Here is an 18,800-nt window from a genome sequence, read left to right as displayed (position 1 = left end):
AGCGCTCATCCCTCCACAGCCCTGGCACATTTGATTGCCTGTAGCCACTAGGCCACCTTCCTACTGTCACTGAGGATCAAAAGGGCTCCTGGTCTCTAAACCTCCTAGTTTCTTTTCTTTTCTCGATTGTGTGACGTTATAGCATTTAAACTTTAAAAATAAATGAATCGATTTCTTCTTGAGTTTTTGTTTGTTCCTGACTAGGGCATTTCTTGCTTTTTTTTTTTTTGTTATTGATGTTGTTTTGTTTTAACTTACTTCCCTAAAACCAGTAAAGATATTCTCACATAGACTTGAAGAAACACACAAAATATATTTATGCAGCTTCAATTAGTGGTCAGAGATATGCAAATGGATTTAAATCCTTCTCTGTGACCTTGGATAAGGGAGGCACCCTCTCCAATAGAAACCTTATCTTAAAATGAAGATAATACCTGCGGTTCTAGTTATCTGAAAACCCAGTGAGATTCCATAGGCCCAACAGCTTAGTGTTCTCATGCCGCCCAAAAGATGGCTCCCTTTGTAACAGCTCGCCATTGTGAACACTTGACAGAGCCAGCACTGACGGGTGGGGGTGGGGGGCTTTATTTGAATTAACTCAATTAGTTCTCACTGTCATGAGGTGGTTCATTATTACCATCCCCGTTGTATAGACAGGGAAAGAGAATAAAAGGAGTTATCACGACAGCCCCACAGGCGGTCCAGTGCTCAGACTGCATGGGATGGCTCTGTCTTCACAGCATGGCCTGGGTCCTCCCCGTGATCCGTACTTCTTCTTCCCACTTTCCTTGCTCCATGCTTCCTCATCTGTAAGTCGGGACACTTGACATGAAAACACCTTCTTCTCCACCCTTCATGGCAGCATTGAGCCCTGAGCCTTTGCCAGGGAGCTCTGGACTGGCTTTTCTGCCATTTATCAGGCTACAAGAGGGCTGGGCAGCCTGGCTGCTTTTCACAGAGAGATATCAGAGCAGCCGACAGAGCTGGGGAGCCTTGGAAGTGGCATTGGCTGTGAGCAGAATGTCAGTGAGGAACCTGGCCCAGCCTAGAGTGAGGTTTTATGATCCGGGAAGCTCCCTGGCAGTCAAGAAGAAGAAAAAAAAACCTGTTGGTTGGGTCCAGCTGCCAGCCCCCTGCTCCTCTGTCTGCGGATGTGTTCTTGAATGTCTTGAATGTCTGTTCAGTTGCACTGTGTAGGCACATGCTTCCAGGCTGTGTGTAGAGACCTGGAGGAAGTAGATTCTTCATCTTCAGGCTCAAGTCTGAAAGAGAGGAGAGTGTAGGGAGAGGAAGGAAGAGAATCACAAAGATTCACTGAATCCTCTGGAGAAATAAAAGTTAGGTGGAGGTGGTGGTGAAAGAAATTATAATGACTATCTTAGTCCACTAAGTCATGGAGATGGCCAAATCAGAACAGCAGAGATTTGGAGACTAAGGTTCAGGGCAAAGTTGCTCTTTACAGAAAGTTTTCCAAAAATTTTTATATGTAAAATACATACAAATTGTGCATCTTACTCCATAATATAGGTTTAAGTCATTTACTTCTTCATCACCACCTTCAGGAGTGCACCCTTGTTGCTTCTCAGCTGCCCCCTTAGCCCTCTGCCTCAACTTGGTGTTGAGTCTATGGGATTCTGTAGGCTGTGATTCTCGAATCCTGCAGCCCACCCACTACAAACAGTGGCTCAAAGTGGGCAGGAAGAGTGATTCATACCTGCGTTCAGCAGGCTCTTGCCAACTATTAGTCACCAAGCTCCCAGGGCTGCAGCTGAGTTGGAGCAGGCTCCAGCCCCAGGCAGCGCCCAGTGCAATGTGAGAGGCAGGCCTATCAATATCGCCGAGTTACGGTATAGCGGCCGCACTAAAGTGGCACTGCCAGCTTCAACATGCTGGCCAAACTCTATGCAACGTTTTTGTTTTTTGGTTGGTTTGGTTTGGTTTGGTTTACCTAATAGCCACTCTGAACAGATATCTGACAGATAGTTTCAGGATTATCACAGTATGAGGAAATCGAAACTGGAAGAGGGAATGGCTTGCCTCAGTCTTGCAACTGGCAGGTGGAGAAATTAGAATTTCAATTCGGATCTTTCTTCAAAGTGTGGGCTCCTGCTATTCATATTCCATTGACTTCTGCAATAGAGGATGATCTCCCAGGATGGTAAACACAGGCTAGAAGAATGGCAAGAAAGGTTTCCAAAAGGACATAGCAGCATTATTGAGCCCTTAAGGATAAGTAAGAGACAGCCAGATATCTACCAGTCAGAAAAGGGTTTTCAGTGTGGGAAGAGCATGAGCCAAGCAAGGAGTGTTGAGAGGAGGACTTTGGTGAGGGTTGAACAGGACTGTCTGACTCGCGTTTAGAGCAGTGATAGGACATAAAGCCGGGGAAGTGAGTAGAGCCAGATCAAGAAGACTTCCTATGGTAGGAAACTATCCTCTGGGGTATAGGGTAGCAACAGAAGTTTAGTAAGTAGGGGGATGGCATGGGCAAATTTGTGCTTAGAAAAGTTGTTGCCAGCTATGGGTGGAGGATAAAGTGAAGGAGGAGAGACTAAAGGCGCTCTCAGGATCCATCCATCTTCATGTGTCTCCGTTATTTGTCTGTGCCACACTCTCATCTATCTGGTCCCTGTCTGCCTGCGTCTGTCTAGGTATCAGCCTCTATCTGATCTGCCTATTTACTGGATCCATTGGCTTCATTATATAACCCCAAGTAAGTCACTTCACTACTCTGAACCAAAGGTCCCTCATCAATAAAACGAGGATCATAATACCAGCCTCAGAAGATTAGACTAGGGATTGAGTGTGATATTGCATGTGAAATCTTTTTATATATTACAAAGTACCATACAAATGTGAAGGATTATTATTATCTACATTTTGCTCTCTCTGGTGTATTTTTTTTTAACCCCCAACATTTACTGAGGATGGACTTCAGGCTAGATACCATCTATCTATTTGGTATATATGAGAGAGAAAGTTTATAATGAATCAAAAAGAACACTAATCTTCTAGGGGATCAAAGTAAAAGTCCATTGAAAGCTAAAATAGAAGTCTCTATTTAGAATTGTGATGGGCTTGTCTAGTTATCTGTCTCTTTGTCCACTCATCATTCCATCCATCCACTCATCCATCTACCATCCTTCCATCCATCCACTTACCCACCCACCATCCATCCATCTATCCCTCCATCCATCATTCATCATCCATCCATCCATCTTCTGTCTATCCATTCACCCACCCGTTCATCCATCCATCCATCATTCATCTATCCATCCATCCACCCATCCATCCATCCATCATCCATCCATCCATCCTTCTACACAATCTCCTGATTCTCTAGCTATGCTGTTTATGTTCACAGATAGTCACTGACTTAAAACCACCTCAGTCACTTTACCATTCCTATCCATTCCCTTGCCTCTATAGCCCCCTCCTCACCACCATGTAATTTCAAGAGCCTATACCTTAAAAGATAAAAAAGATCATTTCTCTTGTTGATGTGAATCTCTCTCTCTCTCTCTCTCTCTCTCTCTCTCTCTCTCTCTCTCTCTCTCTCTTGCAATTTTATGGCTTTCTTTACCCCTTTCCATGTGGTTCTCAAGATTTTCCTTAAGACTCAAGCTGGTCCCCGGTGGCTCTGAAATTCCACACTCCGTGAGCCAAGAAAACTTTTAGCCCAAAATTGGAGTCAATGCCATTGAATTCTGTAGGATCCATGACTGAACTAGGACTGCCAAAGAGGCTCCAGACAGATCCAAACCTCTCCATGTTTAATAAAGGTTGTATTGACTTTGTTGTTTAAGTCACTCATCCCTAAAGATCCCTTAAGAAGCAGTGCTTCACAGTGGGGTAGAAGTCCTATTGTTACTTCCAAGCTTTGCAACAATCAAGTTATTCAGCCACTCTGGGCCTCAATGTTAGAATCAATAAGATGAAGATGGTGCTATAGGGACTAAGTGGTGTCAGGTCTGATGTGAACTTCTGACCCACTTCACTCGGTGAATTGACCCAGTCAGGAGCTCAGATTATTCTTCTGTAGTAAAGAAGCATATTGCCTGTGAATATCCTGTTTTTATGGTTTCGTGTGCATGTCTGTCCAGGTGTCGCAGGTATGTTCATTCAAGTGTGGGTGTCTATGGACGTGTTTTAAATGTTGATCCACTCCTTACGGTTGCTAAGACCCTAGGAAAGTGGCACACGGAAGAACTTTCTGCAATGTGTTAGTGCCCCTTCGCAGTGCCCACTGGGATATCTATTGAGCACTTGTATGTGGCTCAGTACATCCAAGGAGCTGAAATTTTTAAGAGTTTATTTAAATTAGTTTAAATTTTGGCAAGTTCCTATTGCATAGCTCTAGGATGTGCTTCCTCACCCCTTTCTAATTACTCCTGAACTAATTACGGTATGAAAAACGTATAGAACACCTGCTAAACTTTTAGGCACCTAGATATGCACTAAGTCACCTAACACATGCCAGCCCTGTGATGTGAGTGGTCTTACTGTCCCCTTCATACTACCGATAAGAGACTGAAATTTGAGGCAAGAGCAACCCTCCAAAGTCCCAGAGCAATACAGGTTTGGAGTCTAGATCTCGGGCCCAAAGCCATTCCCTTTGCATGATCCATGTTCATGCTGTCTTTTAGAAAGGTAGGCCTAGTTTCCAGGGTGAGTGGAACTTTCCCTCTTGTTACAGAAAGATGGCTCTAGCTATACAGCGGAGAGCGAATTTTGGTGGTAGATGAGGGAAAGGGGCATTTTAAGTAGAAGCAGAAGCAGGAGGCATCTGAGAGGCAACAGAACCAGAGCAACCAATGCCAAGAGGCCCATCAGTGGTGTCCTCCCAGTTTCGGTGTCAGAGCAGACAGACCTTTGGAGATCACAAAGTACAAATCCTTATTTGAAGAATGCTGGACCCGAGGCTCTGAGGCAAGGGGGCGTTTTTCCCAGGATTGCCTGAGTTAGCAAAGGACCTTTATCTCCCGCTGTGATCTTGCTCCCAGAGCACAAATCCATCTTATGACAGGGGCTTTTATCATCACCAACCTCTGCCTCCACCCACAGCTTCCTTTCATGTGTAGACACTGCTCCTCTATGCTTAGATGCCACCAAGTCACCTAAAAGATGGGGAGTTAATTTTTTTTTAAAACAAATCAATTTTCTGCAAAGAATGAGCAAACTTACTGGCAGAATTTTGAGCATTTTCTCCAGAGAATACAGAAGCTCATATAAGGTGTCTGGAGTAGATGAGAAATGACTTATTCCGTTTTTATTTTTAGGGAAGAGAGGGGAAAAAAACCCAAACAACTTCGGTGATGCCTGGTGATATTCCTCTCTCATCTCTCATTTGCTCACAACTATTTTGTCTTCAGGCTCTGGGAACTCATGGGGAAGCTGCTATGCGATTTTTATCTTCATGATTAAAGTGCTACACTTTATTGAGTTCTTTACATCGGCAGCAGAGTCTGCAATGCAGGATTTTACATAACACCTCATTTTCTTCTCGCACCATTACTGTTATTAACCTGGTGGCAATAAAGGGAAAATACAGCTTTGCTTGTGCTGTGCTCTTTGTTTCTGTTCTAACAGCAAGTAGAGATTCAAAGGCGAGGAGAAAGAATCCAGAGAGAATAGGAAAGAAAGGTTTAGCCTTTGTGTCTCTTCAGTGTCTGCCCTTCTCCCTCCCTCTTCTATGACAGCATTTTCACAGACAAACTAGGGTTAGCACTGACTCTAAACAGGTATTTTCTCGCCCACTATGAACTCACGCATTTATTCATTTAGAAAGGATTTCCTCAGCACTCACTGTGTGCATGACACTGTGCTGGATGCTGACCAGAATGAGATTTGTGAGGGTTGCTTGAATCCCTGAGAGAAAGAGACGTGTGAGGGAAAAATAATGAAATAGTGACCGGCTTAGGATAAGTTGGAGAGGCAAGTGAGAGCCAAAGAAGGCACATGAGAGGCCATACCCAGAGAGCAAGGTGTTTGCATTTGACTTTGGAGGACTTTTAAAGGACAAGGCCTTTCTAGCCACAGAAGGAGCAATGATTTAGGGGACACAGAGAAGCATGGAATACCCCGGATGTTCTCCATTTGGTGTGATGAAAGCACAGGAGACTTATTAGCAGACAGCAGAAGATACGGTTGGAGATGGCGGCAAATCAGTAGGGACATGATGCTCATATGGGGAATTCATGCCCTGTAGGTTGATAATATCCCCTTCCCTTAAGATTGGGTCGAGGAGTAGGTTATCAATACGAAAACATACATTGGGGAGTTCTGGGTGAGTAAAACAGTAAATAAAAATCAAAAGTCTCCTCAGAGAGAGTGAATGCCTCCAGCCCCTATATAACACGTACTTCTAGTAGGTGGCACAGGTATTTGAGAATGTGTCTCTAGGTGTTTGTTCAAATTTTTTCCTTCTGTTTCTATATCCTAAGGAAGATGTGCTGTGCTTCTCCTGAACTATATTGAGAAAGAGCTCTATTTTTGTAGGAAACATATGACTATATGGGGGAAATGTGTCTTTCACTCAAATTGCCATATTTGGGGAAAATTAAGCTTGTTTCTGGATCCAAATAGCATAACCCAAGACTGTAGAACATCTGATCACATTGTGTGCTAACTGGAAACAAATTCGGCATTGACTGGAATGTCTCCTCCTCAACTTGGACTTAGAAAACTTAGCCCCCAGGACAGCAATGTTGGGATATGAGAGTCTTTGGGAGGTATTTAAATCATGGTGCTCTGCTCTCAAGTGGGTTATAAAAACAGCTGGCGGAGTGAGCTTCCTCTGCTCCTCTGCCTGGTGGGAACAGAGTTTGTCCTTATTTGGGCCCTTCTGTTCCTGATGTGAAAATGTAGGAAGAAGGCTCACCAGATGTCTCCCCAACTTCCAGGACTATGAGAATTAATTTCTGTCCTTTACACATTGTCCAGCCTCAGGTATTCTGTTAGAGTAGCCCAGTACAGACAGAGACAAGTGACAAAGAGGCAAACATCCAACTCAGACTTGTAAGATAAAAGCATTCCAATCTCAGTGAGTGGCTTCTCCATCCAAACTCAAAATCTTGAGAGCTGTCAGACCAGTTTCCTGCCCCTACAAGGATCCTTTTCTTATCCCAGCTTGTTGAATGTCTTCTCTTCCAACTGGATGTGAGACTCAAGTCACTTCCTCTACAAAGTCTTTCCAGAATGCTCCCTCATCAGCCACACTTCCTCCTGAGTCTCCATGTACTTCCCTCAGAACAGCACCTGGAAGGCTTCGATACTCAACTAGGTCTCCAAACAGTGCTCTCGGAGAGAGAGGTGTGAAGACAGAAGACAGGAACCCAGTGAGCTGAGGGGAGAAGGAAGGGGAATAAAGAATAAAGGATCAGTACTGGATCCCTGCCTGTGCCCTTCTGACCTGAGTTTCCTCTCCTGCAGTTGACTCTGGATGAAGCAGGTAGGAGCCATCTTAGTTCCCTCAGGAAAAAGCACGTCATTTCCAGGACTGGTAAGACAGCTCAGGGGTGAAGAGTGATGAATACTGCCCTTGCAGAAACCCAGGCATTGTTTTCAGAACCCACCTGGTAACTCACAACCACCTGTAACTTTAGCTCCATAGAGGTTACCTTCTAACCTCTGCAGGCTCCTGCATGTTCATGGTGCCCATCAACTCATGCAAATAACCATATTTACATACATAAAACAATAAATAAGTCCTTTTAAAATGAGGAAAAGTTTTTCTTAAAGTTTCTTAAAAAACAAAGCCCATCATTTCAGCACAATTTCTGTCACCTTGAGCACTTCCTGGAGAGGGGGTAACCTGGGCTCTGCTGAGTGGGAAGGCTCCAGAATAGCGTGAGAATGAGTGAACCGCCTTTCTGCCACAGGCTTTCCCCGCAGTCATGCCAAGGAAAAGAACTCGGCAGTTGTGTCTTAAAGAGAGGAGATAGCACCACTTGTTCCCTGTTAAAGACCTGAGGTTGGAGGTAGAGAACTGTAGCAAGAAAAGCAAATATTTTAAGAATATAGGACGCCTAGAGCATGACAGTACAAGCTGTCCTAAGCTGTCACCAAAGCTTTTCTCTCAACTGAATTCTGAAGTTGAAGTCCAAAGAGGGAAGTTTCTCTGTGTTCTCAGAGCAGGTTAGAAGGAAAACTTGGATGAGTTTTCTGGCAAAAGAAGAAAGGAAAGAGAGGAAGAAAAAGAAAGAAAGAAAGAAAGAATAAAAAAGAAAGAATGAAAAAAGAGAGAAAGAGGAAAGATGGAGGGAGGAAAGGAGGGAGGGAGGGAGGGAAGGAAGGAAGGAAGGAAGGAAGGAAGGAAGGAAGGAAGGAAGGAAGGAAGGAAGATTGATTTCCCAAGAACTTACTATAAAACAGCACTTCCAACTCAGTAGTTAGACATCCATCCTTACCCCTCTGGATTAGCTGACAGCCTCCTGCAGTAGGTATCTCCAAGGATCAAGGCCACAGCTATTTATTGAGTGTCTAATATGTGCTCAAGAGTTTCCTAGTTTTATCACCCTTTGCTTTTTAATGAAGCAACATTAACTTTTAATTATCAAGTTAAAATGTCCCTTAGCTCTCATGGGTTTCTCTATTCTGGCTCAGTCCTCTCTTAGCTGAGAGCTCCTTGATTATTTTGCTTCATCTTCCCACTCTAACTGCAGCTTCCTAAAGACAGTCCAGGCGCTCTCTCTGCAGGAGCAGGCATATGGGGTGGTCCCCAAGGGGGAGAGACAAGCAGAGGCTTTGGATATAATGAGATGTGAGTTAGAAGACCAGTTCAGCCCTCCGAGATCTTGGCAAACAACAGTCTCTGCGCTTTTACTGAGATCGTGATCTATTTCCTAGGTGGATGGTTGAGAGCTGGATGAGCTAATTGTTGTGAGAACAGCTTAGAAACTATAGAAGCGTACAAGACAGTGGTCATTGCCAATACTTCCCTATTGAATAAGGAAGAAAATTACACTTCTCTAAGTTGGGTCCCCAAGCTCCTCTCAACTCTATCGCTGTAGCACTTGCCCCATCCTTCACTCTTCCCAACTGTTGCTGCACGTGCAATTTCAGGTAAAATGTCCATCTTTCCTACCAGGTTTTAAGCTCAGAGAAGGCTGAGCACAACACCTGTAGGTACTATCACTGTGTAATTGAAAAGACCATATTGAGAGTCTATAAACTTCTAGACATTTCGTTAGGCATTAAGCCAGTTACCTCATCTAACACCACACATTCCTGTGTGACAGGAATTGTCATCTCTAATTTTCAAAAGGGAAACAAAGAATCTGAAAGGGTAACGGATTCTACTACACGTCATCAGGCTCACCCTTGGTGGAACGGACACTGAAGGTCAAGTCTATGAGCCCCCTGAATCTCTTTGCTGCCATGGCTGCCCTTCTAGGCTTATTGTCATTGCCATGGCTGAAGCGTGCTTAATAAAAACTCAGAGAGAGAAATTGGGGTTCAATCTAAAGATCAGAAAAGCAAAACAGTCAGCCACTGTCTCTTACCTCGACCTCAGTTCAAAAATGGTGATCCTGCCTCCAATAAACCTCAGAATGAGACTGAGAGCTGTCTCCTCTTGTTTTATAATCCTCTCTAATTCTGGGATTAAGGGCTTGCACCACTACTGCCTGGTTTCTATGGCAAGCTAGTGTGGCTACTGGGATTAAAGGTATGTGTCATCACTGCCTGTAAGGTCTGGCCAGTGTGGCTATTTTACTTTTCTGATCTTTAGGCAAGCTTTATTTATTAAAATACAAATGAAATGTCACTACACATGGCCATCAGACCATGTGTGCCCAACAGGCATTGATGTGGAGGAGGAAGCAGAAATAAAGAGAATCTTCTTAACTGTGATGGACTGTTACGAATCTCCTCTTTCAGTGCCAAACCTTCTACCTTCAGCTGTAGGTGTGTGCCACTGAGTCCAGCAGCCTGGTTATTAAGCAGTCTTAAATTTTTTTCCAACTTTCAGACATATTTCTATTTTTAAAATAACTAACTGGAAGATGGATCAATTGATGTGAAATGTTTCTATTGGTTTGCATGTGTTTATTTGCCTGAGTTCTACAAGAAGACATCTTCTTGGGGTGAGTCCCAGCGGAGACATTATCAGGCTGTGCTCTCACACTTCTCCCCCCCACCCCGTGCACACACTCACCTTTACTGTGTATCTAAGGCCAGCCATGCCCAATGGAGAGCTCAGAGGTGAAGAAGCCTGCATGGCACGGGCTTGGCTGTGATCAAACCATTGCTTGCTAGACTGGTCTTGTGGTCAGCTGCCCTGACTTCTGCTCACTCCCAACTCCTTCATCTGCAAAACAGGCATAGGAACAGAATTCACCCTTCTCAATTTATCCTTGCCCAAACCCAGCTTCCTCCTCCTCTCCAAACCTGGCATAAAGCCCCTCTGCCCTTCCAGAGTCAGAGTTCCTTAGATCTTCCTTCATTTGACTGACTATGTGATAAAGACTGAAGCACTCCCCAGTGTGAGGGATTCAACACCATTAACAGAATACCAAGCTCAGGTTTTGGTTTGCGCAGAGTGAGACGAAGCAGCTCGGAATGCAGAATGAAAACCCAGCTTCTCCCTGGTGTCTAGAAGAAAGTGAACTCCACACTAAATTATGTTGCAAATATGCCCCAAGGTAGTTTTAATTTTATTGGCACTGATTTTAATTTACTCTTTAGGCCCCTGATTGCAGGATGAGCTGTTGGCTGCTGGCGAGGGGACAGCCCTTCATCACTTGGTTTTAATTAAGGCTCTTAAGTTTGGAAGAGAAGAACAAAGATGTCCCTTCCCCCACTTCTGTTCTCATTCCCAAGTTATAATTAAGGGCCCTGTGTCTGCGACAAACTCCTTGTTCTGTCTAGCAAGGCTAGAGACATAAAGTTATTTGACTTTGTGGGGGAAAAAAGCCCCACAAAAGCCTGAAGATGCATTTGATCACTCGTTAATTCACTTGTCGATTCATGAGTTCATTTTTTCCTCTTTTCTTCTTTTATCAAGCTTTAATAGCAGTCTACATACCAGCCCTTGTCCTGGTGCTATAGATTTTACAAAATTGATAATATTTGATCCCTGGCCCCCCCCCGCAAAGTTCACATCATAATGAAAGATGAAAATAAGTAATTAGGAATTACAAGGTCATGAAGCAGGGCTCCTCGCCTAGCCTGAAGCATAAAATAAGGCCTTTGAGGATATGGTACACTACCAGGGATTGTACCTAGGGTCTTGAACACACTACTGCTCCACCACCAAAGTGTCAAAGTCTCTCTCTCTCTCTCTCTCTCTCTCTCTCTCTCTCTCTCTCTCTCATTTATTGATTAATATTTAAGCAATATTTCACTCAGCTGCTTGGAGTGACTCCAGATCGATGATCTGCCCACCTTAGCCTCTTAAAATTCTGGGATGACAGATGTGTGCCACCATCATGCCCAACAAAACAGAGCATTCTAAACCAAGATTTTGTACTAATCAAAAGGAATAAATACTAGCTTTTAAAACAAGCCCCAAATCTCAGCAGTTTTGACGTACTAAAGGCTCACTTGTGCCTTTGCAGGTCTTCTGGTCATTTTTCTGTAAGTATTCTGTAAGTATCCAGGGACATAGGTGAATGAAAATGAGGACATGACTGTTCCTATGTTTGGTTGTGGGTAAAGTTCTTATTGTAGATATGAAGGAGAGAACAGCCAGAGACATCTGAAAGGATCCAGGCTGAACTGGGTCACGAGAGAAGAAGGAAAATGAGAAAGGAAGACAGCAAAGAGAGCACATGGGACCCCTGAGAGCATGCAGCCAAAATGGCTGAGTTATATGGGTGAGGGGTGGGGCCAGCTACTGTGCTGGAAAAGTTTAAGGAAGGGGGAGGGGTGAAAGTGCTGGGAAGAGGCACAGGTACTGAAAGAGACTTGTCTGTTGCAGGTTACTTTAGGACCTGACAATAGGCTGCTTTTTTCTTTTGATAACATAATTTTTACAGGTAAACTCCGTGAAAGGTCTGTACCCTGTCAATTGTACTTTAAATAAATGTTGATTGGCCAGTAGCTAGACAGGAAGTGTAGGCGGGGTGACCAGGCAGGAAGTAGAGGTGGGGCAATGAGAATTCTGGGAAGAGGAAAGTTTCAGTTTCCAGACACAGAGGAAGCAAGACTGCCTTGCCAAAAAAAGGTACCAAGCCATCTTTTTTTTTTAATAATTAATAATGGGTTCATATAAGATGTAAGAATTAATTAATAAGAAGCCTGATCTACTAGGCCAATCAGCATTTATTTAAAATACAAGTGACAGGGTACAGACCATTGTTTCACAGCAGACAAGAATGTCGTTTATTGTATATAAATTTTATGGCCAGCTCCAACATGACAGTATCCATTGCTACCTATATCCTATTTGATCCCAATGGAACAGCAAACGAAAATGGTAAATGTCTTCCTTGTACAGGACACATGAGCATCTGTTCAGCTCATGCTTTCAATTCCCAGGCTGGGCCTGCATTAACTAGGTGTGTATAGGGATGATACATAGGCAGAGGAAAGCTGTATGTGGATTCAGAGATAACGATGATGAGCTCACTGGTTCAAGTTTCTCCACATAGCTCCATGGGGCAGAAAATGAGGAGAGATGAATCTGGGGTTAGGGACCAGTTCATGCAGGGGCTTTAAAGCATAAGGGATTGGTCTCTGTCCTGGAAGCAATAAATCATAGACTAATTCTAACTCTAGCAGTGAAAGTGTTTGCATATGAAAAGGCCACCACTTTAAGACAGCAAGGCAATCTATTCAGGAGTGATTGTAACAGTAGACCAAGCAAGATAGCTTTATAATACACATGTTGGATTAGCTTAGCAGATCACATAATAAAATGTCTCAGTTCTAAAATGGGCAAGGAAAATGAGCAGTCATTTCACAGAAAATGCAAATAATTCTTACATATATGAAAAGAAGTTTAACTAGATAATAAAAGATAATTACACTAACAGAAATTCACATTAAAATTAGTCTTAGATACCATTTCTCATGCATCAAAAAATGATAAAGTTCAAAAAGTAAAATTGCACACATGTTGTCAAGGTGATGAGGTCCTAATACATGGTTGGTAGTGCACTGGCCCTTCTAAGAGAGCCTGTCAGTATTTATAAGAATTTCAGATGTATTTAGGATCTTGGTGATTCTGTTTCTATGAATTCAGTGTATAAATGCATCTGTATAAACTGTTGTATTTGCAAAGTCCATCACAAAACCACTGCTGGTAACAGGAAAAAATTGGAAACCCTTTGAACGTCCATTAGGTAGGAAGCTGATTAGCTGTCAAAAGGAATGAAGCAAATATTTGTTGAGAAAAAGTTACTCCCAAGACATGAAGAAGAAGAAGATGAAGAAGAAGAAGAAGAAGAAGAAGAAGAAGAAGAAGAAGAAGAAGAGGAGGAGGAGGAGGAGGAGGAGGAGGAGGAGGAGGAGGAGGAGGAGGAGGAGGAGGAGGAGGAGGAGGAGGAGGACGAGGAGGACGAGGAGGACGAGGAGGAGCAAACCTGAACAATATGATTAGGGTGCTACCATTTTGAAGTGGGGACACTATTTCCTTGTTCATACACACTGTCTCTGGAAGAGTACATTCCAAACTGGCAGCAAAATGGCATGATTGCCAAATGGTGTGGAAGGGGGATTTTCCACTGTAAATTTTGTCATGCATCTTAACTTCGGAACCATATGTGTCAATCAATTAAAACTCTCCTGCTGGTAATTTGAAGTGAAGTCATATTACCCATTCCATGTGAGGATACCAGATTTGAGGGACAACTGATGCCATACCCAAGTGGTTGTCACCAGGGCTTGGTTCTAATTCTTGCTGTATCACCAGCTGGTCAGCCAGCCTTGCACATGCCACCTCCCTACTCAGGGCTGATTCGACACAGGTCAGAGGGCCTGATTTCCAAGGCCTTTCTCTCTCTCTCTGGCAGTCAGAGCAATAAATTGCAGTTTTTTCTCACACACTTCTCAAGTCATCTCTCTACCTCTTCCTTTCCTCCACAGCTCATCAAAAGCTCAGAGGAAAAGACAGACAATCGAAGAAAATAAAACTGCAAAGATGACTTTTATGGGGCTCCTGTTGGATCATTGTGTATTCCTCCTCCAAAGCCAAAAATGATGAGTTTAATATCACACAGAGAACTGCGTCTTGTTACCCTCGGAAGACAGTGTATGCTACCCAGAGAGCCAGGAGCTCAGCAAGAAGTAATTATTCATTCCAACTCTGAGGCAAATGAAATGATAGACATCAAGCTCACATTCTAGAAGCAACATGGATTATTTTCTTTGTCTGTAACTTCATTTGAAAGTGTCCCAAGGAGGGGGAATCCTCCCACATGTGGATTTCTCTTCTTTCCCAGGACTATAAACCAGAAAGAAGACAGTTAGGTGACTGGGCTTGGCAAGTGTTGGTCACAGATGACAAGTCTATTTTGTCAGGAGTTAAGAATCTTGGGCATCACTACCAATTATTCTGTGAGTTTAGGCAAATCTTCACATTTAGGGCTTTGTTAATCTCAGGAGGATTGGGGTGTGTGTGTGTGTGTGTGTGTGTGTGTGTGTGTTTCATCCATTTAGTTGACATCTAAAAAGAGGAGAATCATTGTATTTGAGAGACACTGAAGATCTAATGTCCCAAAAGTCCTCGTTTCTGCCCGTCTGTTGTGGTGTCTGGTGTTGTCTCCTGGTATCTTTTGTGCCATCATTCTGCCAATAGTTCTCAGCATCCTACACTTACAGGCACTGAGCCCTTTATAGACAACTCCCCATCTTCAGAGAACTTAATAAATAACATCGCATCAAGCCAGAAAGTATCTTAACTATGCAAAGAGAGAAAGTCTCAGCAATGTCACTTACAGATTACAAAGCCTCCCCTGCCACAAACTGTTTGTTGGTGTTGTTGTTATTGGGGAAAAGATGTGACATCTTGAGAAAAGAGCTAATTAAGACTTCATGTGTAAAACTTCTAGAATGGAGCCTAGCTTGCCTTAGATACATGTGAAGTGGTGCAGGTATTACTGCTATGCTTGCTTCCCAGTATAACTCTGAGAGCTGAATCAAAAAACTTATTTTTCAGATTTAAAATATCCCCTAGCCAACTACCCAGGGCTAGTGAAGTCACTTTAGCCACCACTTCCAAAATACATTCTAAATGTTTACCCTGTACCCACAGAAAAGTAGTTCCTCCATCATCAAAGAAACTTTACAACAGATGGAGACCATTACAGAAAACTAAAATCAATCAAAATGCAGAGTTATGGAGTCCTGATGGACACCTCTATAAGACACTTCAGCACCTAATGTTCAGGGATCATTGTAGAAGAGGGAATGGAAGGATTTGAAGGGCCAGAGAAGCAGGGAGTTTGCGGCCAGACTGTGTCTTCTGGTAATGTCGACAGCTACACCCATAAAGTATCACCAACATGACTACCTAAACGCGAACTGAACAAGGACAAGGACACGGCAAAGTGGATGGGGGCAGAGACCACAAGGTTTCAATCTTATACAAAGAACGACAGGCAGCTAAGGAATCTATAGAGTGGGAGAAATAGTCTCCTCTAGGGAAGGACACGCTAACACGTATCCAAACGTGAATGTGATAACAATTAATGGAGAAAGGGAACATGAATTTGAAAGAAAGTAAAAAGTATAGGGGAGGGCTTGGAGGAAAGAAGGGGGGAAATGATGTAATTATAGCCTCAAAATAAGGCAAAAAAGTTGGTTTTGTTTTGTTTTGTTTGAAATCCTGAAGCTCACAGTGGGAGCCCATTTTGCGCCAGGCTCCCCAGCTAGAAATGGAAGTTTAGACAAAACTGCACAAGTGACCAATGTAAATAAAATGATTTCCTGGAAGGTATTTCTTATTAACTAGATAATAACTTCTCATAATGTGTAATCATGTTCTGTGTAAATAACTTAGTAAAAGCTGCAGCACACCCTTGCTTTCTCTGAGACCTCTGAAAGACAAGCCACCAGAAGCACTTTCCGACACTGAGGACACGTTAGTTAAAAACGAATAGAAATCGATTCTCGCCTGTCTCCTGCCTTCCAATCACATTGTGAGTAGCTGCCAAGTCCGTCGATGCAGAGGGCCAGCTGGAAAAGGTGTGTGTGTGGCGTGGCTTCCTTTAAGGTGGCTCGGCGGTGCTAGCCTTCTTATTTGTTATTCTTTCTTCCAATAGAAAACAAGCCTGGAGTTCTATATCGACATCCATGCCCACTCTACCATGATGAATGGCTTCATGTATGGCAACATTTTTGAGGACGAGGAACGGTTCCAAAGGCAGTCCATTTTCCCAAAGCTCCTATGCCAGAATGCAGAGGACTTCTCCTACGTAAGTCAAAAGTTCTCAAGTACCTAGTACGCTTCTGCACCTCTCCCTGTCACGTCTTCCTCTCCCTCTTCAGGTTTGTTTTCATGTGGCCTGTCTGGTCACCTAGTGTTTGTTTAGTGCATCTGACTCCAGCACTAACAAGGCAAAGAAACTCATGCAGTGGGCACCCTGTTTCATGCCTAGGCTCCCCAGTAGTCTGTTTTCATTTGCCCCAGTTCTTCCAGCAAGAGAACAATGTGTCTGCTCAAGGGATTATATACCCACCATTCTCACCGTCCATGACATTCTTGGCCCCAATTTCTCTGACAGTAATTGGTGGGTATATTTCTTTTTATCCTGCCTACACAACAGTTTCCTGGGCAGACATATGCTGTTATAGATATGAATGTCCCTCGCAGGCAGAAAAGACCTCACCAACCTCCAGAGATAGGCAAGGTGGGTGGGATGGGCCAGGAGGGGGCAGTTAGAAATTTTGTAGTACAAAGCAACATCAGAAAAGAGCAGGGAGAAAAGATGAGGAGGGGCATCAGCGTGCACCACTGAGACACGGGGATGTTTTTGCTCTTTTTTCCTTTGTTTCGATACTAAATCTTTGGGCCTTGTTACTGCCATGCGGCCAGTCAGTAAGAAGCCCGCAGAGGTCACAGCAATTTTTGAAGTTGATGAGCTGCAAACTCACCTGCTCATTGCTTCAGGCTGGACATTAGTGAGGATGATAAAACTCTCTGTGTGGGAAGATGGACGTTGAATTCCAGAAGCTTTGGATGGCAGACCAAAATAGGAATTGAAAGTTGTTTAGCACAGTCCTTTTTTATTATATCCAAGAGAAACCTACGGAGCAGAAAAGTGGAGAATCTACTGTCAAGACACTTAGAGTTTAGGGGGAAGAATCAAATGGGGATCTGTGTATTTGCAGCCATGGGACAAAAACAGCCGTTTGTTTCTATAGGAACCTGTGTGGTCTCTGCAGCCTCCTGTTCATTGGAAGGTATACTATAGGTCTCAGAGGTTTTCACATGAATGAGGGTCCCTGGACCTACAAACCAGACATCATCTAGGCCATGTTTCTGGCCCTGGTGATGTTTCTGTGTCTCAGCTTCCTTGGGAGCTCTGGGCTGTCATCAAGGTCATCTGTCTTGGTCCCATTCCTGTCACTTCTCTGGCTCTCAAGAATTAACTTCAGAATGAAAGAATTTCATTTTACCACATAGATTCCAAGGCCTTTGCCCTGGAGAGTCTGTGACTTTCTTCATAGTTTCCTTCACCTCTACTGCACAGACAAGCTGAGGTACCAAGAGGGCAAACTGACAGCTGGTCAACAGGGGAACAGCAAACCCTACGTTTCTGAATAGACCTAAGTCTGGCCTCATTACCCCCCTCTCTTTGCTTACCCTGACGGGTGCTGCCAACATCGTACGAGAGGAACTTGTATAATCACCCTAGTTCATGTTGGACATGAGTTCGGTTCTCTCTAGTGAGATGAAGAACCCAGGGATGGCTGCCCCTTAGTCCTGACTTCACATCTGTACCATTTTACTTGCTTGTACATCTGACTCAGATTCCTCATCTATGGAAAGATGAAATATGAATGCTTTCTTAAATGGGCTCCTTTGAAGCTAAAGCACAAGACAACCCAAGGAACAGTATCATCAAGTTTCCCATCCCTTTATGGTTATAATCACACTATAGTTTCTCCTTGCCTCATGTCTCCTTTTCACTCCTTCACCAGCCCCACTCGGATTCCTACAGGTAGCTGTGCCCCGAGAACCCTGCTGGATGCTTCCATTCAATTGCATTTGTGGACTGAAAAGTCAGACTAATAATAACCGAGATGCGGAAGCAGATGATGAAACTGAGAGCTGCAGGTGGAAGACTTGCTCGGTATCTAACAGCTGGCTTGGGCCATCCCAGTCTGAATCTCCCTCTTCCTGACTTTCTTGTTTACAGACCAGCACATCCTTCAACCGGGATGCTGTGAAAGCAGGAACTGGCCGTCGCTTCCTCGGTGGACTCCTGGATCACACGTCATACTGCTACACCCTAGAGGTTTCCTTCTACAGCTACATCATTGGGGGTACTACAGCCGCTGTGCCCTACACTGAAGAAGCCTGTATCCTTTCCAGGTCCCCCACTATCCCTAGACTGGCCTTCATCTATCTGGGAACATCATATTTGGAAAGATTTACTGGGCAGGTCAGGAGTTTGGTGCGAATGAGCGTGGCAGGTTCTATTGGAGATGTCTCTGACCTTCATATGAAACACAGACATCTTCTCCATGGCTTCTTCCAGGCTCCAAGTCTTTCTTAGGCCCCTGGACCTGTGGCCTTCTCACTGTTTCTTCTGGTCTTGTCTTTCTCTTTGCCCCTCCCCACTTTCTCCTTCCCTGTTCATACTTTCTTTTTCTCTTCCCCACTCCTCTACCCTGTAACTCCCTGCCAGTCA

At 43.8% G+C, this 18,800-nt stretch overlaps 1 protein-coding gene across 2 annotated transcripts in view; it reads left to right on the top strand.

Moving 5' to 3' along the window:
* The window catches only part of LOC125412531 (BEN domain-containing protein 5), a 1,187,626-nt gene that overhangs the window by 1,123,728 nt on the left and 45,098 nt on the right, over positions 1-18,800 (top strand). For both annotated transcript variants that reach the window (XM_048453388.3, XM_048453389.3), the window contains exons 10-11: positions 16,206-16,358; positions 18,306-18,468. In XM_048453388.3, the coding sequence (XP_048309345.2) occupies positions 16,206-16,358; positions 18,306-18,468 (316 nt within the window). The remainder of the gene's footprint in view (positions 1-16,205; positions 16,359-18,305; positions 18,469-18,800) is intronic.

The sequence above is a fragment of the Myodes glareolus genome, chromosome 3 (assembly GCF_982192425.1).
Source record: "Myodes glareolus chromosome 3, mMyoGla1.1, whole genome shotgun sequence".
Lineage (NCBI taxonomy): Eukaryota > Metazoa > Chordata > Mammalia > Rodentia > Cricetidae > Myodes > Myodes glareolus.
Note: the sequence above shows the minus strand (reverse complement) of the source record. Positions and strands in the feature narration are given on the sequence as shown.